The sequence below is a fragment of the Phyllostomus discolor genome, chromosome 4 (assembly GCF_004126475.2).
Source record: "Phyllostomus discolor isolate MPI-MPIP mPhyDis1 chromosome 4, mPhyDis1.pri.v3, whole genome shotgun sequence".
Classification (NCBI taxonomy): Eukaryota; Metazoa; Chordata; class Mammalia; order Chiroptera; family Phyllostomidae; genus Phyllostomus; species Phyllostomus discolor.
In genome coordinates, this window is record NC_040906.2 from 200,722,304 (window position 1) to 200,749,772 (window position 27,469).

The 27,469-nt window shown below is 43.7% G+C and overlaps 1 protein-coding gene across 6 annotated transcripts in view; it reads right to left on the reverse strand.

Annotated features, from left to right (window-relative positions):
* Nucleotides 1-1,435: 1,435 nt before the first annotated feature.
* The window catches only part of IPCEF1 (interaction protein for cytohesin exchange factors 1), a 105,690-nt gene continuing 79,656 nt past the window's right edge, over nucleotides 1,436-27,469 (reverse strand). For 5 of the 6 annotated variants that reach the window (XM_036024928.1, XM_036024927.1, XM_036024926.1 and 2 more), the window contains 3 exons: nucleotides 26,554-26,923; nucleotides 11,655-11,851; nucleotides 1,436-3,357 (listed from right to left, as the gene is read on the reverse strand). In XM_036024928.1, the coding sequence (XP_035880821.1) occupies nucleotides 3,154-3,357; nucleotides 11,655-11,851; nucleotides 26,554-26,923 (771 nt within the window). In that variant the 3' untranslated portion in view covers nucleotides 1,436-3,153. The remainder of the gene's footprint in view (nucleotides 3,358-11,654; nucleotides 11,852-26,553; nucleotides 26,924-27,469) is intronic. The other variant, XM_036024925.1, reaches the window with a different exon arrangement.

Here is a 27,469-nt window from a genome sequence, read left to right on the forward strand (position 1 = left end):
CCAAGTGCCCGTTTGAGCACCATGGCACGCACACTCCAGTCAAACTGCTCAGTCCCCACAGCGACTGCACAAGGGAAAGCGAGAGGGAGGGGACAAGTTCAAGGCCTGGCTGTACTCTTCCTGCAGCACCTCACTTTTCAGTTTGCTTCCTTCCTCCATCAAAAGGAGTAGTGAAAGTCCACAGTCACCCCACAAAGGCCGCCGTGTACCGGAGGGGGAGCCTGAAGCACTCTGCTCCGAACTGGGAAACAATACGTGAACAAGACACCGGTTTCACAATGAACTCTGGCTCCAAATGTGAGTTCTTCCGTAGGACTTCCGGAGTCTTTGCAAAGGTGTGCTTTATGATTCTTCCTAGGCCTTTGATGCTATCCTGGGATTGTACTAGAACTAAGACTTCCTAAGAGCAAAGAATGGGACCTGAGCGTGGGACCATCTAAGTATGTGCTTAGCATGTGCTGTGAGGTACCAGCGAGTGAGGGTATCACATGAGGCTCGGATTCTAACAATCGTGAGCAGTGGTCCTCCCCGCAACCCCCAAGAGGAGTCTCGCCCAGATCCTAATCCACAGGAGGCACCACGGTTTGGACCTGGTTATGCTCAGATTTCTCCACTTCTTTCTTCAACAGCCATGGTGCTGGGCCATTCTGTAGCCCTCAGACCCTGTGTCTCTCAGAGTGGGTAGAACAGTCTCCCCTGAAGGTGATTTTGGTCTCAGGTTTTCAGTTGAACTTTCTTTTGGGGCGATTCTGCAAAGTAGCTCCTTCAACTAACAAAGCAAACACTTCTAGACTAACCTGATTTTGAAAAAGAACGGAAAGGCTAGATTAAGTAACCTCATGGACCTACTTTGACTTGAGTGGTTCTACAGGAATTTATACCAAAAGGTTGGTTAAATATAAAGGAAAAGCCAAAGTAGAGCACTGAAGCCCTAGCCCTAGCCTATTCCAAGCCCTAGTCAACAACGTTGGGAAGGGTTCACCTTGGGAAGGCTCTTGAAAGGTGCAGACAGGTGTTGGAAACCAGAGAACAAAAGGTAGAAGACCTGTACATCACACGCCATTATTACATCGTCCATTCCTTCCCTTCCATCTCCTTCCCTCGACCCATGACACTGTGGACCCGACACCATCGCCCCTCTGACAGCGGCTAGGTGATCGATCATTCCTGGAGTGGAGATGAAGGCACTGGCCTCTCCAGCCAGAGTCTGAGGACCTGGACGGTTTCTCATCTCCGGTGTCAATGGGAACTCGCCGCAGGCCGGGCGCCCTCCTCCGTGTGGTCTGGGTCTCGCCCAGCGCAGCACATTCCACTCGGTGTGGGAGCTGTGAGGCGTCTGCCCGGCCAGACCGACTGACACGCCGCCCACTCTCACAAGCTTCTGGCTCTACACGCTGCTTCCTGTTGTGTTTTGTGCTTTTTTTTTTTTTTTTGATTGCCAGGTTGAAGACTTCTTAGGAAAGGCTGGGGAAAATATGCAACGACTATTTCCATTTAGCTTGCAGATAAAATTCAGGGGGTTACATCCCTTTGAATGTCAAGCCACACTCTTTATACAGAAAAATGTGTTCTGTTGACAAGTTGCTAGGGGTAGGCCCAAAGTGGGCTTTTGGTGGGTTGTGGTTATTTTTGTGGTGAAAAATATTCACGATGGTAAGGGAAGGCTTTCATATTGTTTCTCTAATAAAATTAGCTCTTTTTAACAACAGATCCCTAAGTCTCAATTAGTCTCTAGACAAAAGACTGCAGCAGATGCGTTCCGTTTGGTTTAGGGCGTGTGGACATAAATGACATAAAACTTCAAGTTTATTTCCTAAAAGGGGTCACTTAAGCTGAAAGTCCATTTCTGGTTCTGGAAGTGACTTAAAACAGAGAAATGTAAGCCCTCGGCAGGGAAGGGGAGAGGGAGGAGGAGAGAAAGAGAGAGAGAGATCAGAAAGTGAAAGACTGTTACCTAGTGCCCTACATTGGTCCCGTGAGACTTCCTGAGCATTCTGCATGCATTGCAGTGTAGAATAACTGCAGTGAATCAGTCCTCGATAGTAGTCCTCTTTTTCTCAAGCACAGGGTATGTCCTTTGAGAATATATACTCAGCAAAAGATAGAATAGTATATCATCTTTTAACACACTGGTAATTAGATCCTCTATAAATATACTTAAATAATCAACACAGCTATTCACATAGGACACAAAGTGACATAAACATACAAAAATAAAACAATCGTGTTTTACATATCTTGTTTTTCTTGGGTGATTTTTTTTTGGGGGGGGGAGGGAGTAAAGATATTTAGACAATTCAGTTAATAGAATCATCTCATCAAGGTTTATCCCGGGGAACCAGGTATAAATTTACACTGTGCGCAGGCACCACGGCCAAGGGCCAACGCAGCGAACATTCCCCGCTGGACCTGTCACTGGCTCCCGCGGTGGTGGTTCGGCAAAGCTGGGAGCCAGTGGAGGCCTCCGAGTGTAGGGAGACGTTTTCTTTAGCTGCTCTGTGGGAAGGAAGTAGAACCAGATCCCACCCTCCCCCCGGTGGAGTGAACTGTGAAACCACCAAGCTGTCCTTTGAGTGAAGGGGCTGAATATAAAACACACACCTCCTCCTTGGGCTCTCCCAGACCCCACTCGTGGAAAAGGTACAACCGTCTGGACCACGGGCAGGGGGTTTCCACAGGAACATCTGCCCTGGTCCAGCGGCTGCCATAGAAAGCATTCCTGCACTCGACAAAATGATTTGGAGGCCTCAGCTACCCAACCAGGTAGAGTATGTGCTTCTCCTTTTGGAGAACCAAGTATTTCTATAATAACTGTCCCTAGTAAAATGTGATCTTTAGTCCAATAATGTTGTCATTTTCTTGAGAGCAAGGAACAGAAGACAGAGTTCCCAAATCCCAGCGAGAGCCTGGCATGGCTGTGAGCTCCCGGCAGGAACACAGGACCGCTCAGCTGGACTCCATCACTCCCATCTCCATGGGAACGCCACACCCGGAAGGGGTCTTGCTGCTATTGGTCCTCACTCAGACGGCATCTTTCCAGGGAGCTGATGCTTGAGGAACTAGTCTTGGCTTTCCGTTTAAGGGAAAATGGAGCTCTGGCAACATCTTGAAGAGTTGCTTGGGGGAAGAAGGGGAGAGAACTCTGGCTTGTTCTCAAATAGAATTTTCAACAGAGGCCGAGGAAGGTGGTCTCCCGAGCCCCTGGGGGGTGCCTTCAGGGCCCGATGCAGGGTCCTGCTGCTGACAGATGTCCTGAATCAGCATGGTGTTCATGACCTTCCACTCCCTGTACTTTCTGGCTGTCAGCTTCGGATCGTCCAGCAGCTGGTTAATCATGGCCAGGTCATGTTCTTTACACTGTCCAGGTGGAAAAAAAAAGGGAGGGGGGATTGTCATGAGTATATTCATTTCTGTAAGACATCCTCAGCCCTTTTACAAATAAATGCACATACACATCAAAATTATCAAAGGTTTTTTTTTAACCCATAACATTCAAAATCTCTACAACAATCCTAGGAGTTATGCCAGGACATCCATTCACAGATGCTAGCCATCAAGAAGTTAAGTATGCAGCCCTGGCTGGTGTAGCTCAGTGGATTGAGTGCGGGCTGAGAACCAAAGCATCGCAGGTTCGATTCCCAGTCAGGGCACATGCCTGGGTTGCAGGCCATGGCCCCCAGCAACCGCACATTGATGTTTCTCTCTCTCTTTCTCCCTCCCTTCCCTCTCTAAAAAATAAATAAATAAAAAGTAAAAAAATATTTTTATACTAAAAAAAAAGAAGTTAAGTATGCTACCCAACAAAGAACTAGACATACAGCCAAGGAGACATCTCCTATGTTACTCTTTCCTGATCAGTCCATTTTTCCACAGCACAGTGACATTTCTTAGTGTGAGAATCACTCCCCCTGAAACTCATAACTGTATGATCATTTCATTGACCATCCAGACTTCACCAAGTGAAATGGAACAGAGTGCCTTCCCTAAGACACAAGACAATACAAAATATATCTTTTTTATGACCTTAAATTTTGTTTATTTAGTTAACCTATGCAGAATAAATATATAAGCCATCTTTTTACTCAAAGAAAAGATTACAAACGTCCATGAGAGCAGTATATACATTGCACTGACGGGAACAGAGCAGAGAATCTATTCATATTATCTCACCCCACCTCCTCTGTAACCAACGACACGCATTTCTGAAATGTCAGGCCCAGGTTAGGGGCATTTTCTGTAGTCAACGAATGAGTTGAAAATAAGACACAACAGCCTCCACATTCAAAAAGTTCATTCATACCCAACAACTATATCCCAAATCTATTGTTTCCTTCCTCCCTATGACCACCATCATCCTAATTTCAGACATAAAATCCAAAATCCCACACTCGATCTGCTGCTACAGCTTCCTAAGGGGGTGCCTGCCTCCAATCTCCACTTCAAATCCACCCTCGCATGGTCGTGCAAGAATCCACCCAAAAGCCTGAGTTTCTTGAATGGTTCCCTTTCGTGTCCAAATTCCGGGGGCCTGTGCTGCGTTTGGTGCCTCCCATGTACTGCTTAGATATTCACGGATCTGCCATACCACCTATTCTAAAGCTTTGTGAGGAAGGAGACGATAAACATATTGGGTTCATCTTTGTATTCTTTACACCTAACGCTACGCCCGTTGCCAGGTAGACACTCAACACGTGTTTATCGCTGGACCAGTCTCTCCGCCTGCCCTAGCAAGGCATCGTGCAGCTAAAAGTTTACAACCACGCTCACTGGTTACAGCTCAAATTCATGACCACCGCCATCAGGTGGACTTTCACTATTATCCAGTCATCATATTTTCTCACCCTTTTTCCCTCTCACTCTCCTCCGAGTGATTATTTCAGAACTTCTCGTCTGTACTCAAACCTTGCTACCATCCTCTTTTGCAGCTGATGACCTTGCTCTATTTTTTTTTTTAAGAAATGGAAACAATCAGAAGAATATTTCTCCCAAGTTTTTATTGCCCTCTATTTAATCTTCGCAGATACATGGCTGCCTTCCCTCCTGTTCATTTGGATGAAAACAGCTATGCTCCCAGCAAAGGTCAGTCTCTTGGCTTGGGCACTACTGCCCGTCTCTCACACTCAAAACACTCACTCCCGCATATCTCCCCCTTCCCGTGACTCATCAACTCCCCTCTCCTCCTCACTGGCACACATGCGTGCCGTTACATCTCCCATCTTAAAAGTCCTCTCAAGTGTAGCTCAGTGGATTGAGCGTGGGCTGCAAACCAAAGTGTCGCAGGTTCGATTCCCAGTCAGGGTACATGCCTGGGTTGCAGGCCATGACCCCCAGCAACCACACATTCATGTTTCTCTCTCTCTCTCTCTCTCCCTCCCTTCCCTCTCTAAAAATAAATAAAAATGAAATCTTCAAAAAAAAAAAAGCCCTCTGGACCTCACATCCCTGACCTGGCTAATGGTCAACTTCGCTTTTTGTCTCCATGGTCCCTGTGCCCAGTCTTTCACAGACCCACCCCCATCGGGCTTTTGCCCCCCACCCTGTCCTACCAAAACTGCTCTCCTTAAGGCCATCAAGACCTCCAAGTTGCTAAGCACAATAATCAATTATTCATTTTCAACTTATTTGTAAACAGCATGTAAACTGCTGACTACTCCTGGAATGCTTTCATCTTGCCACTTGTGTGACACATTCTCTCGGTTCCACTCATCCCAGAACGGCCACTGTTCCCAGCCTCCTTGCTGGGGAGCCCCGGCGCCCCAGCCCCGGGCCTCTTCTCTGCTCCGGCTGCGTCCGTGCTGTCGGGAGTCTCACGCAATCTCTCCCACTCTCTGGTTATCTGAGGGCTGCAAATGTACCTGGCCAGCCTCTCCTCTCCCTTGAATTCCTTATTTGTTTGTCTTTGTCCTCAGCAGCTTTATTCGGACATCTAACAAAGCATCTCAAATAGAACATGTCCGGAGTGTCCAAAACGAAGTTTCTGTTATTCTCGACATGCCCTCCTCCTCCCCAGCTCCCCATACACACTGAAACCTGCTCCTCAGTCTCCCCCAAAGCACCTAATAGACTCCACCTTTCCAGCTGCTCCAAACACTAGACTCGTCCATGACTCCTCTCCTCCCAAACCACCAGGAGATCCGGATGGTTCTACCTTCAGACTATGTCAAACCAAAGCACACCTCTCTTCAGAACCCACCAAAGGCCTCCTGGCTCACTCCAAGCAGAAGCCAAGGTGTCTACAGTATAACCAGGCACTTGATAGGATCCCCCTTGCCTCTCGGACCCACTGCTGCTCACTCCATCCACCACGCCACCCCGCACCCCAGCCATGCCGACCTCCTTGCTCTTTCTTAAACCCACCGGACACGCTCCCACCCCAAGGCATGTGCATTTTTGTTCTTTTCGCCTGGACCATTCTACCTCAGATGGTCTCAAGGCTTCCTCCTTTCCCTTTTCCAGGTTTTACTCGAATTCCATCTTTCAAACAGGCTTTCATGCCTATCCTAATTATAAGCGATCCCTCAACACTCCTTATCCTCCTCCTCTCATCGCATCTGTCATCACTTTGAGCACTACAAAAGGACTTACTTATTTTGCTTATTCCTCCCCCAACCACATATAAGCTGCATTAGGGCGAGTTCTTGGGGTACATCCAGCACTACGTTCACGTGCACCTGAAGAAATGACTGACACATGCTAGAAATCCACTCAAGGCTTGCTGAAAAGAATTAACATGTGAAATAAGAAGTGAATGCATAAACTACTTATCCATTTATTTTTTAATTTCTTTTGCATCATGAACCCTGTTTGGAGGCTGAGAAAACCCTCTCCATAAAAAACAAAATGTTGGCCCTGGCTGGTGTAGCTCAGTGGATTGAGTGTGGGCTGCGAACTAAAGTGTTGCAGGTTCGATTCCCAGCCAGGGTACATGCCTGGGTTGCAGGCTATAACCCCCAGCAGCCGCACATTGATGTTTCTCTCTCTCTCTCTATCTCCCTCCCTTCCGTCTCTAAAAATAAATAAATAAATAAATAAATAATAATAAATAATAGCCCTGGCTGGCGTAGCTCAGTGGAATGAGCACGGGCTGCTAACCAAAGTGTTGCAAGTTCGATTCCCAGTCAGGGCACATGCCTGGGTTGCAGGCCACGGCCCCCAGCAACCGCACATTGATGTTTCTCTCTCTCTCTCTCTCTCTCTCTCTCTCTGTCTCCCTCCCTTCCCTCTCTAAAAATAAATAAATAAAATCTTTAAAAAATAATAAAAATAAAGTATGTTTTTATAAAGTATGTTATACAAATGTTTTTATACACATTACATATATTATGCTATGTATTATATGTTACATACTTATCATACATCTACAGCTGTCTATGCAGATACTTCCACATAGTTTTAGAGGTTCTAGAATTGTTAGCACTTATTTTATCCAAATGATGTATCTGGTGATAGATGGTTACACATATTAGTGGCACCCAAATCTATTGTTCGTGCTCTATAATTAGCTTTCACTTATGTTTTGTTTGGGGTGCTTTATTACATTTTTCTCATTTTCTTCTTTTCCTGTGTCTCAATTGGTCAGAATAATATGGATTTCAAGGGGAAGGCACCACCCATACAGTAGTCTGAGAGATGAGATTTATAATCTTGAATCAAGAGAAAGGATATGGTGATAGATGAAAATCAAAAAATATATCTAGGTTTAAGGAAGGAGGAAAAAAGTGTTCAGTAGGAAAGTATGCAAAGGATAGGGAGCAGGGTCTTGGGGACCCAGACACAGAGGAGAGGCAGGGAGATAGGGGTGGCTGGGAAGGACCGCTGGTGGGAAGCTGAGCCGAGCCAAGGGAGGGAGTTTTCTTTCTCCTCTGAGCTCTCAACATTATGCTTAAAAAAAAAACAGTATTTTCCACAAAGAAAAAAGATGCGCTTTCATCCTCTATCACCACAGAGCTATTCATATGCAGTTATTTCAGGATTTTCGCTTTTGCTCTTATGACATCTGTTCAGAGAAAGATCCTAATATTTTATTGAAAAACGAAGATCTTTGCAGATGAACAAAATTTGGAAAATTAATTTTTCTAGAGGCAAAAATCACCTCACTCCCCTCTAAATCTGAGTAGGGGTTTAGGAAAGGGTCCTTCAACTTGGGACTAACACCACACACGGTTTAGAGCTCTCAATGACTCAACTGTCTTACCATTTGGCTCAAGTCTGTGTTAGTCCGTTTGCAGATAAAATGAAAAACCATACACGGGAACACAGAGGAAGAAAATGAATGAAACAGCAAAAGCTCTGAGCTCCCTCCTAGACCCAGTACCCTGGACTTGGCCACATCGGGCCTGGCTCTTTCTGCCGCGCTGGGGGCTCGCACAGCGCCACAAACCACTTCCACAACCTTGACCTTGCCTTCTGGCGGGCAGGCCGGCTTGGTAGGACTTCCCAAAAATGCTGTGAAAGATGCTGTACTTTTCACTCCAAATACACAGTACATGGCTCTCTTCGAGGCATAAGCACCGAGGACTGGAACTGTGTTCTACCAGAGTAGCCGGGAGACAGGAGACACTGGGCCAGGGGAACCCCGAAGGAAACTTTCAAGCAGACCCATCAGTCATTCCTGTAATCTATTCATTATAAAATCAAGGCAGACTTAGCCACAAGTTAGTGGATAATGAGCAATCAGAGATGCCTAAAGATCTATATTGCACATGATCATTTGCATGACTTCCTAGAAGAATCTCCATACAGAGCATTTGATCCAACACAATCCCAGTGCAGGGAAATGTCCTTGTTTGTGGAACGTGCCTGTCACTGACACAAACATTGCGGTTAAAACAGGTTCCTCGTTTCTGCACAGGCCTCTGCCGTCTCTGCTTGTCCACGCTCCAGCTTAGAAGCATTTTCTAAAAAAATAAACATTGACTTGGCAATATTACCTAGACAGAGGAAAGCACACATATCTTAAGGCTTGTGCTGGATGAATTATCACAGAATGGACCCCTCTCCGTATCCACCACCAAGGTCAAAGAAGAACCCTCACCCAGCAGCTCACAAGCTATACCAGTGGCCCCTCCCACCCTGTCCTCCCTTCCTCCTCAAAGGCAACCGCCATCTTGACTACTTTAAATTTTAAAGACAGTTAAAATTAAAAATATTTAAAATAAAATAATTCTTATAGCTCTCTAAGATGAATAAATACACGTGTACCAAATTATCTTTCTCCAACGAAGAGTCTGATGTGGTTTTTTTTTTTCCCACCAAGGTCAAGTCCCACATAATCATGTCTTCCTCCCTCCTGATGAGGTTCACGGCAGCACATAACATGGATGCTGGCTCATGAGCCCCAGCGTTACCCTCTCGTGAGGCCTAAGGGGTCCGTGGAAAGGGCTCCCCTTCCGGGCATGAATGGGAGAGCCACACTTCTGCTGAGCATGGCAGCCCATGACTGCCCCCAGCTCCCTGGGGTGCATGCCCTGGTGCAACTCCCCTCTGCGAATCCAGACGGACCTCATGACTGGCTCCTAATGAACAGGGCTCTGTCAACAGAGCAAATGTACTGTGACTGTATGACTGACAGTGGGATGTGACTCACCTTGTGCCCTCGAGCTCGCTGTCTTACTTGCCCTCAGGGAAGCCAGTTTCCATTTGGGGAGCTGCCTTAGGAAAGGTCCCCCCAGGCAAGGAAGGGTGTGGCTTCCCACCAACAGACAATGAACGACTGAGACCTTCAGTCCAGCAACCTGTGAGGAAGTGGATTCTGCCAACAACCTCGTGAGAGAGGCTAGAAGTCTTGCAACCCTTGGAGGAGTGAATGCAGTCCCAGCCAAAGCCTGGATCACAGGCCCGAGGGCAGAAACACCTCACCAAGCCACACCTACATTCCTGACCCACGGGCTCTATGAAACAATGTGTTTATTGTTTGTGGTTTCTAAGGTTTGAGGTGTGCTGTTACCTAGCAATCAGTAAATAATGCTCAGGGATAAGAGCAAAGGCCGAATGGATCAATCGGGTGGCCACAGTGCAGGGAGAGCAGGAGGTCACCAAGAACCACATGGGGCCCGTAACGCTCTGGATTCTTTGTACAAACCTGGCCTCCCAGGGGCCAGGCCAGGACCTGGTCCTGGGATGGTCTAGAATCCTCAGGCTGCTGTTCTATGAAAGGTGGGAGCACAGGCTCGCTCCTTCCGGAAATGGCCTGCACTGCCTATCTTCTCCTTAGCCTCCAGTTCCTATTTCTCCCAACGTGGACGAATACATACGACCCACTGACACACACCTTCCCGGACCAGCTTCCCCTCTGTCCTTCTCATCCTGATATTCTCCATCCCTTACGCATCGGTCAGCTGTCAGCGCGGTCCCCAAGGGCCTCCGATAGGCCGCCACTTCCCCGCTCTGGACAGTCAAAGCTCCCAAGTCTGCGTCAACTACAGCACTTATCACACTGCCTCTGTTTCCCCTCTGTTCCCATTGTCCGGCGGGGTCCATGCAATGGTCCCAGTGCCCTAGAACAGTCAGATTGAAGAAATACTTGCTCGATGAAAAATGTGTTCCTTTACAGCACCTATCACAAATAACCAAATTTATCAATGCTGTCCATGCCGTGAAATATAATATATTTATTTGTCTTTGAAATGAATGCTAGTGATGTTTGTCCTCTGTAAATGTTAAGGAATGTCTCCTCTGCCTTTGGATTTTATTTCTATGATTAAAATACCCCTCTTGCTTTTATTTTTCAGCCTCATCTCTGCCGACTTGCAGGATGCTTATGCCTTCTGTTGACTAACCGGAACGTCTGACTAAGAGTCACTCAGCCACGTCTCTGTAGCCTTGTCCTTTGATTACCGAAACGTCTTCCTGGAAAGAGACTCAAATTCCCGATGCAAAAGGACACGCACAAACCAGAATTAAATCGCAGGATCTATCACGGCTTTTCAGAATCTATAAATCCTTTGCTAATTCAGGACCATTTGGCAATGCATCCTGGCCTCCTCCTCTCCATGCTAGAATCTAAATGTGAGAGCAGGATGCTTTTGTTATGAAGAACCATTTTAGTTACAGGAGACCCTGAAAATAGCTTCAGTACATCCTGTGCACCGTCCCTCACTCCCATTGTTTGAACACCTGCTGGTCTGTATTTCCTTCTGCCCGGCTCCCACGGCACAGCCTGGCTGCAGGGCCTGCAGCCCAGGGTCACTAAGTCTTTGCTGCGTGTGAAACCTAGGAAACGTCTTCTGGGTGTAGCACAGAACAATGGCACTTGGATGAAATCGGGTGAAATCGCAAGATCTTACTAATATTACTATTTATTCTCCCAAGTTGACCATCTTAAGCTCTCATCACATTTACTGTGCTGGGTACGAGGGTACACAAAACAAATGGCACGTGGCCCTGGCTTGCGAGGAGCTTCCCATTTGAAATTGTATACCAGAGTGAACGTAACAACCAACACCTCTGCAGGAGAGTGGACCGGTGACAGCCTGGGAAAGCCCCAGTGCTTTAAGGACACCGAAGGTCATCTCACCTCACAGAGAGTCACTCTGCTCTCGCTGCCTCCCCCTCCGCCCACACAGACACACACAGGGGCTGGCCGGGATCCCCGCAGAACCAGCCGTCCTCCACCCCACATGCACGCAGTTCGTCCACGGTTTGAGGCTCTTTACCTTCAATGTGCTATTCAAGGTCCGGATTTTGTGGAGCTTCTCATTTATGGATGGGTTTTTGCACCGCTTCACGAAGGACTTCCGCAACTCCTTTCTGGTGGAAGGCCGTCGGTCCCCGAGAGGGGACAGGCTGGCTTGCTCCAACGATTTGTAGAGCTTCTCCATTTCATCGTCTTCAGGCGCTTTTGTTTCTTCTGCTGAAATGGAAAGCAGTAACAATAAACCGAGTTAAAGTCAAGGTGAGAACATCGGACACTCTGGGTTCTAAAATGAGGCCCTGCTGACACTATGATCTCAGGCTTCCGCCTTCCAGAACTCGGAAACAATAAACTTCCGTTGTACAGGCCACTCGGTTGATGGTGCCCTGCTGTGAAAGTCACGTTCCCTCTGAAGGCGCTACGGAAGGGCCTGTTCCGGGCCTCTCTCTGGGCTTCCGGTGGTTCCCTGGCCAGTGGCAGCATAACTCCAACATTCACGGCTGTTCTCCCTGGGTGCTTGTCTCTGAGTCTAAAGGTCTCCCTTTTATCAGGACACTGGTCACTGTGGATTAGGGCCCACCCTACTGTCCCCACCTTAACTAATCACATCTGCAACTACACGATGTATATATAATAAGGTAACATTTTGAGATACCGGGTGTTAGGACCTCAGCACTGGAATTTGGAGGAATCCAACTGAACCTGTCATAGGCCACCATCTAGCCAGCCAAAATTCACGTCCTTTTACTCATACCATCCCAACATCTCCAAAGTCTTAACCCATTCCAAGATCAATGTGAAGTCTGACATCTAATCCAAATATCACCTCATCCTAGTATTGGTGAGACCCAGGGAATAATATTCATCCTGTTGCAAAACTGCTCTGTCTGTGAACCTATAAAACCAAAAGAGTTACGTGCTTCTTAAATACAGGGATGGACAGGCAAACCCTAGCCAACTAATGCACACCCCAGGGCTTGAGAACCACTGCCCGGATTACTTGTTCATGTCCTCCCTAGAGCTGCCCTTTGAGAGGAGGAGCCTGCCTATGGTCCGTGGCTTTGAGCAGACAATGATCATTCTTTGTGCTTCCTCTGCGCACGTTCCTAACCACGGTTCCCCAGCGGCAGCCCAAACGCTTCTGGTGAAGCAACACTGCCCGAGATCCAGGGGGACCGCAGGTGCCCCTGCACGTGCTAGGCTAAGCAAATGGCAATTCCATCACTCTGGTCAGTCAGTGATTTAGGAATAAGCATGGGTTTCAGGGCAGGCCATTTGGGGCCAGGGACCTCCGTTCTGAACTTTGATTTAGGGATACCAGAAAATCAATCTCTTTTTGCCCCCTAAACTGAGTGGTATGATGATGTAAGCTAGAAGAGTCCGGGAATCCTCCCAAGAATCACGAGAATGGAGCCATCTATAGGACACAGCTGAGGCACGCATCTTCGAGACACCATTGGAGCACTCTCAGCTCACGGGAGCCGACATACCGCCTTTGTGAAGACAGCTTTGGGTGCGGTGTGGGTCACACACAACGGCAAGGACCTCAAACAACACAGAAAGTCACCCAAAGAAAATCTTTGTATACGGATGTTGCTTTAATTTCTTCCTAAGAACTTCAGATCTGTACTCCTTCATTCCCTGGAAATAAAGCTTGGGTAAGATACACAACGATGTTTCTTTGCCACCACATACTCCTTAGTTGTCTATGCATTTTACTCTGGTCCTAAGAACAAGGTCGATAGATCACATACAAAGGATGGCATTTTGAAGGTACTAAAAAGAGGCCTCCCCAAAAGGGCAGGGAAAGCATACAATAGGAATCTAGGACCATCAAAATCAAGCAAATTTCACTCACTTTACAGTTTACTCTTGTAAGATTAGAGATCTTTGAGCAACAGTTAGTTTTCCTTCATCTACCGCCAGAAAGTTACAACAAGCATTCTCGATGTTCTTTCATGAAATGGAAACAAAGGTGCTGGACTAACTCTGTAACTGACTTAAAGTATTGGTCAGTAAACCTCTTTGTTCTTCTGTTCTTTACCAAACCAGTATCCAATAACGTGGAAATATTCAAAGGTACGTTTAAACACAGTTGGACTTTGTGGCTTGGGCTGCGTGCAGTCAGTTATCAGCGCTGAGTTTTTGTCAAGCACATGCAAAAATGCTCAATATCCTTAAGTCACCAGGAAAGACAAACCAAAACCGCAATGAGATGCCACTTTACACTCACCAGGATGACTAAAATCAAAAAGACAGATAATAATAAGTGTGAGAGAGGATGTGGAAATACTGGTACCTTTATACATTCATTGCTGAAGGGAATGTAAAATGAGATCACCACTTTTACAAAACAGTTTGGCGTGGAGGAGCAATTCCACTCCTGGATATATACAAAGAGAATTAAAAATATGGTAACATAAAACTTGCACGTGAATGCTCCTGGAAACACTATTTATACAGACAAAGGATTGGAACAGCCTAAATAGTCATCAACTGATGAATGGATCAACAAAATGTGGCCATACATACATACCATGGAATATGACTCAGTAATTAAAAGGAATGAAGTACCGAACATACTACAGCACGAAGGAACCTTGAAAACATTCTGCCAAGTGAAAGAAGCCAGGGACAAAAGACCACGTGTCGGATGAGCCCATCGACATAAAATGCCCAGAACAGGCAAACCCACCGAGACAGAAAGCAGATCCGTGGCTGCCTGCGGGGGACAATGGGGAATGACAGCTAAAGTGCACAGGTTTCTTCCTGCGGTACTAAAAATTCTCCAGTTGCATTGTGGTGACAGTCACACAGCTCTGCGTATTTTATATGTGAGACACATCTCAATAAAGCTGTACGGAAAGTGGTCTTCCACGAGATTATCGTGACAACCCCTAATACCCGCACAGAAACACTAAGCATGGTAATTAACGGTCCTGCCGTTAAGCTGGGGACATTAGAAACTTTTAAGAAAATTGAGTAACACAGCTGAATCTTAGAGAGGACATTAGGATTATAGACTTTGGAAGTTTTCATTCTTTAATTGATTTTACAGAGAGAGAGAGAGAAGATGGGGGTGACATCGATTTGTTGCTTCACTTATTTACGCATTCACTGGTTGATTCTAGTATGGGCCCTGACCAGAGGTCGAACCCGCAACCTTGGGGTATCGGGACAACACTCTAACAGACCGTGCTACCCCACCAGGGCTGGACTCTGGCAGGCTCCAGACACACAAGGATACAGCAATTTTACGTACAGGGTGGGGGGCATAGGTTTGCAGTTGTCCGTGTGGGAAATAATACAATAATTAATAAATAATTATATAAGACTAAACTGGTTCATGTACTCACAAATGGAAACCTACTTTTGCTCAACTCTGCATTTTTTTTTTATAGCTAGGCAGGTGGGACTTTACTTTGAACAAAGACTAAATACATAGCTTTCAACACCACAGTATTTTTAAAGTAAGTAATAGATATTTCATAAACTTCAGAAGCAAATCAAACAAGCATGTAACAAGATAAATGGAATGGTTTTTTCAAGTTTCTCTCTGTTCACCAAACTGTGCACTTGTGCTACTAAAATGCATGACAGACAATTACTCTTGACTAATACTCATAATTTTACTCATTATATTAGAGTAAAATGATTATATTAAGTTATGTATCTAATGCAACAGATATTAGATTGGTAAAGATTAAAATAACTTTAGAATCTCAGAGTAATGTGGCATAAAGCACATTTCATATATGAAAAATAAACAGGACTGCCTTTTGGGTGATTAAATTTTTGTTTACTATACTTATGTGGGTATGTATTATCTTTATGTTAAAAATATCAGAAGTATCTCTCTTCCACACACAACTATCATTTTCCCTGACTTAAATTTTGGGACATTAACCATGAGAATGTAGGTGTGTGTAACTTTAAAATTAACACGAAGGTCAAGTGGACCTATTAAGATTACTGGGCCCTGGCTGGCATAGCTCAGTGGATTGAGCATGGGCTGTGGACCAAAGTATCGCAGGTTCGGTTCCCAGTCAGGGCACATGCCTGGGTTGCAGGCCATGGCCCCCAGCAACTGCACATTGATGTTTCTCTCTCTCTCTCTCTTTCTCCTTCCCCTCCCTCTCTAAAAATAAATAAAATCTTAAAAAAAAATTTTAAATAAAAAAAATGATTACTGGAAGTTAATACAGAATTCACCTAAAATATGAACAAGTAATATGTGAAGACAGAACACCCTCTATTTGGATTCATCTAGACATTGGAGATAATAGTGAGATCAGCTAAAAGCTGTCGGACAAATAAGAAACAAATGAAAGGCAAATCCTTACTGTGCTCTCCTTACCTCTCAGCCGCCGTCTCTCCTTGGAGGAGACCTTAAACTCGAAGACTGTGTTTAACTTCTAATAACCTGACTCCGGAATTGCCCACAGCCGTTAAGGACAGTAAAATAATAAATGGTGATGTGAGTAATCAATCAAAACACTTTTATGGGCTCTTTTGTATCATAATCTGAGAGATGGACAGCGTATTGCTAGATACCCAAAGGACATACCCGTGATCTAACCATGTCCGCTCCCAGCCAAGGACTTCGTGTTGTTTTTACTGCAGCTAATGGCTGGTGCTTAGCTTTTCCCAGGGCCATAAAACGAGCATTCAGTGATAACGGAAGTAGGCGACAAATGGCATCGTGCAGCAGGGGAAAGGGCCCAAAGGGCGTAAGCACACCAGGAAACGCAGCTTGTGCCTGAGCCCAGGGCAGATGAAAATGTTTCCCCAGTTGCTAGGCAGAAGACCCGTCCACCCGCGGGCCTCCCCGGCACCTTTGTGGGGCTTCCCCAGAACGTGACATCGTAAAAAGCTCCCTTTGATATTTTCATGTAAATATTTGTTTAAATTGTAATTACATATTAGAAACCACTGGATTGCTTCCATTTTACCAGAGTGTAAAAAAAAAAAAAAGGCAAGAAAAAGATTGGCAGACGAGACCACTGATCACACTCCCACCAGAAACAGAAGCCAAGTTCATTATTTCCACTTGCCTTGTCGTCTGATACAAAACAAATGAGCTCTGTCAGACAGTCAAGTGCTTCCACTGCAACTGTTATCCTTCCTCCCAGGAGTACATTTCAGCCTTCTCCCATAAAGCAGCAGGACTGGAATTCCCTGCTCCCCACGAAGCACTTCATAGTCTGTCTCATCTAGCCTCACGAGTGCTTTGCCAAAAAAGGTAAAACCTATTTTTTTTATTTTATGGATGAGAACAAAAGGAGATGCTTAAAAAACCATAAGTAGTCTTTCCCCAGTGGAAATCGGTGATAGAATTGAGGAAAGTTCAATTCCACCTTGTGTCGTTCTAGGTGCTTCTGGGCCAGCCTTCTCAGACTCGCATAGGCAATAGTCACCTAGAGAGCTGTTCAAATGCAAGTTCTGATGCAGCCAGTCTGGGACGGTGCTGAGAGTCTAAACTTTTAACGAGCTCCTAGGCAATGCCAGAACTGCTGGTCCATGGACCACACTTTGAGTAGCAAGGCTACACTGTCATCAGTACGTCATGACACAGCAGCCTCACCTCATTGGCAGGGCAAGGGACTGGAGTCACATGAGAAAGATGAGACCTGTCCAGAAACCAGCGCCTGTTTTCTCTGAGCCACATCCTAATTTAAAAATACACATACTCCCTGGCTGTCGTAGCTCAGTGGATTGAGCGCGGGCTGGGAACCAAAGTGTCCCAGGTTCAATTCCCAGCCAGGGTACATTCCTGGGTTGCAGGCCATAACCCCCAGCAACCGCACATTGATGTTTCTCTCTCTCTCTCTCTCTGTCCCTATCTCCCTCCCTTCCCTCTCTAAAAATAAATTAAAAATATTAAAAAAATACGCATACTCACAGCTTTGTTCAAAGAAGCATGTCCCGAACCCCTGCGCTAGAGCATCAGTACCCCTTATGTTGAGTTGGCACAATTTCGAGGCAGATGTTGGTGACACTTTACATCTGTCAGACGAGCTCAGAACCTCTCAAGGGGTCATCAGACTAGTAAACTTTCTCCAAACTTAACTCAGTAATCTAACAAGTCCGAGTCAAGAAAGACATGGTATTTTTTTTAACAGGATCTTTCTTAGTGATATTGGCAAACAAGACAAAACAAGTTAGAAGTTCGCTCCTTTCCAACATTCTGCCAAGTGAATGCGCGAGCTCCTCCTGCCTCTTCCTCCTACGTATCTCAGCCTATTGTCTGCATCTGCTGGGGCAGGTGTGCTCCCGGAGGCCCAGAACTCAGCTGTCAAGGATGCTGGCTGCAGATTCCCTGTTTAAATGCTGCATTCTCAACGTTGCCTCCCCCACTATTTTATTTTTAGTGTTTCCTTGTGCTTTCTAGAGTGTGGTTCTTATTTTTTTTCTTTAGTACATTCTGGCTTCAGGAGACAAGGGGAATTCATACACCATATTTCATCTTGGAATCGGAAAGGAAACCATTTGGAGATCACAAGAGTGTGAGTGAGGCTCTGAAGAAGAGAATGTTAGTTCTCAAACATGAAGTCCTTGGAAAGACTTAAGTAAAAGCAGCATTCTCTGTTTCATCAGTGGTGTTCTGTTTGGGCGGGGGGGAGACCATCGAAGGCCCTGGTGACATAGAGAAGAAACACCTTGAGCCATCAGGGCACTCTGTGTCACTTTTAAGACTTTACAAATGTTATTTAATATGACACGTGAAGCCAATAGATCAAAAGCAATTCCAGGCTTTCTCTAATTAGTGATTCTGACAACTCTGAAATGTAACAAAAGAGTAGATCATAATGATGAACAAATTTAAATTATATAACTGAGATAAATCTGGGGAACTCATTTGAACAGTCAGGAGGCTAGGGACCAAGAACATTGTTAGCACAGCATAATTTTGAGAGAGAAGCTGCCTGTTTCTGCTGCTGTTGATGCTGGTGGAGACAGTCATCATCCTTGTCAGGTGTGAAGTTTTGACTGTGTGTCAAACACTGTGGTAATGACTCTGCCAATATTATCTCATTATCTTTGTAACCACCGTAGGAGGAAAGTACTGTCAACCCTGACATAAAGGACAGAATGCCCACACACAGAAAGATTAAAAACCTTGACCAGGATCCCAAAGAGACAAACCTAGGTTCTGACCCAAAGCTTATCGTCTAAAACACGAAGCTATACTATGAATATAATTTGATACACTTTCTTTTGAGTAAAGTTCAATGGTGATGATTTCAAATCAGGTAATATGTAGTCACTGAGGTGGGAGCTGGCTGGACCAGACGGGCCAAGTTCAGATCCCTGCTCCCACTCTTCTGTCTTCCATGGAAAAACCCCCACCCAGAGCCCTCCTTCACAGGTGCCTGGGTGTTATTCTCCAAGTCTGTCCTCACAGGGCCTCAGAACACCAGACCCTAGGACAGAAAATTCACAGCCTGGCCAGCAACCTAGGCCACAGGCCAGGTAACCTGACTCTCTGCTTGCACATTTGAACTGGACACCTGGAGGTAATGAATCTGTTCAAATTGGGAACAGAAACGGAGAGTCAAGGTCATTGTAGACTGTGGCCCTGTATACAACAAAGGTATAAGTGCTTAGAAACAGAGAAGGCGAAGTTGGAAGGAAGTTGGGAATGCGGTGGATTTTTTTTTAAATGGCAGGTAGAAGAAATACTCTAAGAGAGAAGACAGATTGAAAGAAAGCCAGAGAGAGTCCTCCTCAAGAACAAAGCTAGTATTTTTACTCATGCCCTTTAAGTCTGAGAGTAGTTTCACTATAATTTTCCTCATTTTTCTATATTTGTTTTGCCATCTCTGCTGAGTCATGCACCTATTTTCTTTTGGGCATTTGATGTTTCTGTTCAGTAAGGCAACTCAAAACTCTACGGCTATTATTGATTTTAAAAACCTAGTCTAGTAGACAGTCTTTAATGTTGTTTTTGTTTTGCTTTATTATTATTGCCTCTTATGGCAGTAATTTTTGGAAATGGTCTAAGGTGAAGTCCATTGCCCAGGCATCTGATATATAGCTTAAATTCTCAAACCAAATATTCCATTTGTTTTTAAAATGTATCCTTTCAATCGTATGAGCACCTAGGATTTGGTGAAATATGCAATGCAGACATAAAATTCCTACATTTGTCCAATCCTAAGAAAATAACGCTGGCGTGTATATACTAAAAGGTATGTGGTCAGGTTTTCTTTTGCTTTTTGAAATATATTTATGAGGTAAAATTCAATAGGAAATAAATGAGGGGGGAATTGGAAAATTGCCTAAAATCAAGGACACACACTGGATGCACTATAGAGACATATGTCAGTGGTGGCCCCATAACATGCTGGAGCCATTCACGTGCGGCTCCATGACGGAGACCAGTGAGAACGACAGAGACAAATGGAAGTTTCAGAAGGAAGGGAGCCGACAAGAATAGTGAAGCAAGGGGTTGCCCTATTTCAATTTCACAAAGCAGAAAATGAAGGTTTGGAATGTATAAATGCCCCTACCTTTTTAAGAGGTAGCTTTCTTTTTCTTTTTCTATTATGAAAGTCTAGCGTGATCTATAATTACTTGCATGACACTCTTATTTTTGCCTTAGAGAAAATCCTTCATGCACAGTAATTGCCAACTTAACTTCACCAATAAGTTCTTGCAACTGCAGTGAAACAATGTAACTGAAACCTGTTTTACCATAGACTGATAGATTTAAACAAGCGTTAAGTTCCTATGGCATCTCATCAACGTTATAATGAAATAGCATTGAATGAAATGACATTATTCAAGGGCTTGCTGTACATATTTAGAGTTCTATATTTAACTATGGTCATTAAATTCCTACTAGGAAACATTTTTCCAAGGAAACAGTAACAATCTATAGAGTTGCTGGCAAACATAGGACTCATCCCTGATGCCTTTCTTCACACATTTCATTCATTCATTTATTCAACTCATCCATCAAATGTTCTGTGAAGGTCTACTGTATGCTTGGGCCTATTTGCAAGCCTAGGGATGGACTAAAACAGACAAGAATCATTTATGAATCTTAAATTTTTGCATTTTATCTTTATGTGTCCCAAATGTTTGTCATTAAAGCATTAACGATAAAGAAAAGGACTGATATATTGAACCACATTAAGATGGACTTCTATTCATTAAAAGACACCATTACAAATGAAAAGAGAAATCAAAAGCAGAGAAGATATTGGCAATACATACAACTGACAGTGAAAGTGTACCCAATATTAACTCTAGAACATATAAAATCCATTGGAAAAACAAAATAATTCCAGATGTGTGGGTAAAAGAGTGAAAATAAACATAAAAATATGCTAATTCATAACCAAGATTGCCAGTTTGAAAAAATCTGTGTCTATTACTTGTGAGGATGTAGACTGTTGAGAGCTATCACTCATGCTGGACAGAGAGAACTCAGGGCAACCCATCTAGAAAACAATTGTTCTCATCTAGTGATGACGAAGGCAGGCTTAAATCATAGCTAGTGGTCCCATTCCTAGGCATATAACCCTGGAGCAATGCAGGCGCATGTAGACCAGGATATATGCATAAGAATTCCCATTCAGAGAATGAAAAGACAAGCCACAGACTGGGAGAAAATATTTGTAATCACATACCTGATAAAGGTCTTGTATTCAACACATATGAAGAACTCAATGAGAAAGCAAAAACCCAAATTAAAAAAGTGGGTAGAAGATTTCAACAGACACCTCACCAAAAAAAGGTACACAGAGAGCAAATATACATAGGAAAAAATGCTCAACATTATATGTCACTAGGGAATTCCAAATGAAAACATCACCATGACCCACCTACTAGCATGGCAAAAATCCAAAACACTGATAACAATAAATGCTGGTAAGCATGTGAAGCAATGGACACTCTCATTCATTGCTGATGGGAATGCAAAATGGTACAAACAATCTGGCATTTCTTACAAAACTCAACACAGTCTTACCATACAATCCCATTGCACTCCTAGATATCTACCCAGATGAGCTGAAATTTTTATATCCACACTCAAATCTGTATACACATGTGTAGAGCAGCCTATGTATAATTTCAAAAACTCAGAAGCAAGCAACAAAGGTGTCCTTCGGTAAATGAATGGATAACAAATTGTGGTACATAGAAAGCAACGAGCTATTAACCCACGGAACGAATGAAGGAAACTGAAATGCATATTGCTAGGGGAAAGAAGGCAATCTGAAAATCATACCTACTATGTGATTCCAACTATATTACATTCTGGAAAAGGTGAAACTAAAGAGTAAGAAGATCAGTGGTTGTCAGGAGCTTCGGAAAAGGGTGGAAGAGATGACAAGATTTTTAGGAAGGTGACACAATTTGGCAGTGGTGGACAGATGACATTATGTACTTGTCAACACCCATAGAACTGTACAAGATAGAGTGAGTCTAATGGAAACTTATGGACTTCAGTTCATAAAAATATGTCCATATTAGTTGTTCATCGCATCAGGTAAACCACACTAATACAACATATTAGTAATACTGTACGTAGAAGAAGAGGGATTAAATAAGTGGAGATTCTCTGTACTTTCTGCTCAATTTTTATGTAAATCTAAAACTGATCTAAAAAGTTGTCTATTAATTAAAAAAAGAAAAGAGAAAGAATGTCACATCAGCATTTCATATAAGAGCCCAAAGATGGAAAAACATAACATTCATCAAGAATAGATCAGTATCTTGTGATCTATTACAACAGAGTGCTCTAAAGCAACAGAAACAAATTAATTCCATTTACACAAGGAGGCTCTCCCAAAGGCATGTCACAGAGCAGAGAGAGCAGGTGGTGGTGGGTTTTACATGCCTGAGATCAACACCACTGAGGTCAACAATTAGAGACTCAAGCTTTTCCCAATACTCAATACTTATCCCCATTCTCAAATCACAGTCCAAAACAATAGGATCACTAGGAAATTTTCTAGGGACTAAAATAAGTGAAAGAGATACAAAGACCAAGATCAGCCTCCACCTTAATAGGCACGCTGCAGGAACCTTGGCTTTCTCTGTTTCCACGGACACCCCAGCTATTACAGAAGCTGCCTGGCTCTTCTAATTTCCTTATTCCTAAGAACACAGGTTTCCTTGTTTCTCTTCTACTCCACGTTTTGAAGCTGACATATATGATTACCCTGGTTAGAAATGGTCATCTGTTATCTACTGACATAAACTAATGACTAGCCCGTATTCAAAGTCATCCACATTTCTTTTCCACGTCTTCCCCACGTCTTCCACCTCCACTAAGATCACATCTTGGATCTTCCCTATTGTGAGTCCCTGCTCTCTCTTAAACCCCTGCAGCAGTTTGTATCTCTCTATGGCACTTGCTTGGCTCTGCTCTCTCCGGTTGTGTTTTATTCCTCCCACTTGCCCTATCAAATGTTAAAATGTTTTTTTTAAACCACAAATTGTATCTTGCTCATCTTTGTATCCCTCTTAGCACAAAGTACTTGAATAGATGTTAGGTATTTAAAAAAAAATACTGCTAAATTTAATGGAGTTCAGTATTCAACTTTTTCTTCTTATTATCTTCCTGCTGCCTAAAGAGACATGCCACAAAATTTTTTGCAGCAATATCTGAAGTAGTTGTCTAAAATAATGTATCCTCTGTACTGTTCACACTCAAATTATATAAAATTTTATTGTGAAATCCGCTAAATTCTAAAATCTGGCTTCTTTATGTCACTTTCCTGAGATGCCATGCATGCTCTAGTGTGCTTGCATTTTCATTAAAAATGCTTTTTATTCAACATGATTCCCAGATTAATTCTGGCTGTACTTGTACTTGAAAGATATATTTGCATATATTTGGGTATTAGTCTCATTAGTGGCTACTAGCTTTTCAGCATTCAGGGTATGACCACCCCATTCATGGAGTATAATGAAACTGTCTCCACGGTGTTAACATCATGTACGTAGGGACACACAATGTGAGTCGTGTGCACACAAGCATCAGTCATGGGCCAAATAGAAAGGTACAGCAGAGAGTAAAACTGGGCTGACATGAACATTCCATTAACCCCATCACCTCTTTCCCCTGGGGCTTTGTAGAAATACTCAGGGAAGAATCTAGAGAGCTCTGGAACTCTGCAACTCCCAGTGTGGAAAGGCAACAGGATGCAATTAACATCCTGCATTTTTTAATAGCTTACCCAGCAGGGGAGAGATGTCTAAACGGGTATTTAAATTCAGCATAAAATTCTAGCAGTGACGATTTTAATTGCATACCAACTGCAAAATATTTCTCTCATTGTCTAAATAAAAAGAAGGCTATAATACATGTTGTCTGCTTGTTTCAGGACTCAGTTATTGCACTTGAAGAATCTTTTTGTCTAGGGTAAAAAGCCTCTTTCTCCAACAAATGCATCTTGAAACTAAGACTTAATTTAAAGTCTTAACTTCTATTTTGGACGATGTTCAAACTTCAATCCCTGTCATGAAAATACCCTGGAAAATATTTCAGATGCAGGAATGTCAGGGCTTTTATTTATTTTTTAATTGGCAGACAAAAATAATATTTAAGAGTCACACAAATGAAAAGCTACATTCTCCACGCACACGTGTTTTAAAAAATGCAAAACATACAATCTCATTACTCAATAGCAGGTCATCGGAAACACAAGCAAAGACTTGGTTGCTGTTTCCATAGCAATGGCTTTATGCTGTTTAACCCTTCTGGGAATTTAACCAAATCCCCAGTAGCAGGAGAAAATCGTCAACAAAAATTTTGCAACATACCCCAACTGCCAACAAATCAGTGAGAGGAGCATCCTTTTATTTTATTTTATTTTATTTTATTTTCTACTGATAGGAACACTTTCACGTCAAGCTGTTGTAGGAAGCATACACATTTTGTTGGTTGCTCTGCATTTAACTCAAAATTTAAAAACACGAGGCTTCCCCCTTCCTGGACTAAAAGAGCTGTTGGCACCCAGCCAGGCTCCGCAGTGCACATGCATTCCAAGGGTGACATTTAGACATGAGTGAAAACTTCACGCATCTCCCCGTGACTCTCAGGTTATTCACCCTGAAGACAACTGAATCTGCAAGGTTATCTCTCAGGAAAGAATGCAAACGGAGTTTTATTCTCTGGTTTGGTTTTGAAACCATCCTCGTACTGGGGTTGTGTGTGTGTGTATGTGTGTGTGTGCATGTAACTTTTTAGTTCTACATCGTGGCCCAATGATTAAAGTAAGAATTTTTAGCAGGAAAAGAATAGATACGGTACTTATTATTTTCATTAGCTTCACCACTCCTGCTATCTAGAAGGATCTTCTAAGTGTCAAGTTAGAGGCCATTGAGTTGAAGATAATTAAATTCTCTCTTCAGAATCTCTTTGTAAAAACAAATAGAATGAACAATATGCAATTAATAGCCAATAAAAACGGTTGTCTCAGAATGAGAAAACACCTCCAATGACCAGGAATGCATTCCTTTCCCAGGAGCACATGCCATTTTGAACTTTCCCAATGTTAAAAAGAAGTCTCTTATGCTTACCCTAAAACTACCTCCTTTTCGCTTGCACTGCCAACCTCGATGGTGTACTTCCAAGGAGGCACAAAGTAAGCCCATGCTTCTACAGACAGCACCTCCCAAACCGGAGGCCAGCCTGAGTCCATGTTTCCCGTTCCTCGCAGCCCAAACCTGACCCCGCCCACCCCCCAGTGGCATTACTTTTATTCTCCTCCCTACCCCACCTCATTCACATTCCCGTTATTTTGCCAATAAATCCACTCTACTTTTTTAGATGTAAAGCAGACCATTGGCCTACACAGAGGATATCAATTAAAAATGCCATCGCATTCTTCAAAACACTGTACACACACACACACACACACACACACACATCTGGGTCTGCAGTTGTAATCTGTGGCCTAAATTACTCTGATAACAAATACTAAATTAACAGGATACATCTGAAAATTTGACAACTTAAACTTTCCCTGATTAGGTTCGGAGGCAGGGAAGCATAGTCATTTATGTCATCACGATATCTGGCCACATATCATGGGAATGTAGCCAGTTACCTTTCTCTCAACAGTACACTGAAAAAATACAAACAAAACTCATCACTGGGTCATTGCTCAGTGTCCTCTACCAGGCCAGCTTGTTCTACACCGCAGAGAATTAGGCACAGGCCATCAGAAAAGACACATCACGACCGAACCTCCTAGTAAAGAAAAGTTAGCCTCAATAAAAGGTCAGGGCCAACTACCATAGAGTTGCAAGAAATCTCACATCATCCATTTCTATATTCCATTAACTCTTTCCTTTGCTAAGACTTAACTTATTTTCCAAATCATAAACAGTTTTCTCCTTTGTGTTTAACACAACACAAAGGAGTTTTAGTGCTGCCCTGCAAACTGCATGCAAACTGTCGTCCTGGTAACCACACGGGCATCTGCAGGAACCTGCCAGCTGTCCCAAAGTCTGTCTGTGGCCGTGGCCCAGGAAAAGTGGCTGCTCTGAGTTTGTCTGGAAACAGGGAGGTGATATTATAAATATCAGTCTGCAAAACCCTGATCTGATTCCTACCAGCTTCAGGGCATGGATCATAGGACAAAAAAAAAAATAGTCAAGTCTTTCCTCAGATTGGTGGAAAAAATATTATTTTATGATCGCCTATCTCATAGGTGACTGCAAGCGTTTGGTTCATGGCGCTTATAGCAGGTAATGAACGGCCTCAAAGCTGGAGTTTTCCACAGTAAACTCCTCCTCTACGGAAACGGCCCCTGGGCTTAGCCCCACGAGACTATTTAACTACTGACTCATCATTCACGACTTGAAAACGTTCTTCTTACAGATTAACATTGGAGTTCCACGTCCACACCCAAATATTCGTTCCCTAAAGAGGAGTACATAGTTTCTTGGTTTACCTCTGTCCATCGTCTTTGATGCAGCAGGCTTGTCTGGGACGGTAAGGCGGTCTAGGTTGCTATTCAGTGAAGACGTGTCGTCACTAGATAAAGAGTTCAAAAACCCGCTTTCTGATGCGGCACGGCTGTCCTCTGGGGCCTGGTGAGTGTTTGGCTCTGAGGGCGCAGGCGAGTGGTACTGCGCAGCAAATGCTATGGGCGGCGCCGCACCCTCAGCAGCAGATGAACTGTTGGTGTCGATCCAGGACTGTCTTCCTTTAGATAAGGTGCAGGACGAGGTGCTGGTTGTCTTTATGGTATTTTCCAGGGATGAGAAAGAGGATGACGGTCCACTGAGTGAGGGTAAAGATGAAGAGGCCTTCTGTGATGTCTATTTTGCACACATAAAATCAAAAAAGAATAAAATAAATAAATCGTTATTAAGCAGCATTCTCTACTTTTTTGTATGCAACGAAGGTACTCCAGTGTTTCAAAAAGTGGCCAATAAGCCCTGGCCAGAATAGCTCAGTGGATTGGGCGCGGGCTGCGAACCAAAGTGTCGCAGGTTAGATTCCCAGCTAGGGCACATGCCTGGGTTGCAGGCCATGACCCCCAGCAACCGCACATTGATGTTTCTCTCTCTCTCTTTCTTCCTCCCTTCTCTCTCTAAAAAATAAATAAATAAAATCTTTAAAAAAAAGTGGCCAATAGTAAAATAGTCAAAACAAAAATGTATGACATGCATATCCATATGACAGGCATTATGGTGCCATTCTGCAAGAACTGATTTGTGTAATTTCAAATTCACCATTCTAGGATCTGAAAAAATCTCCATACCATGATTTACCATATTCTTCAACATTCCCCAGAAACTTAAAAGGCCCCTTTGGGAAATTCTTTGAAATACTGAAGGACTCTTTGAGGAAAAAGAAGACTA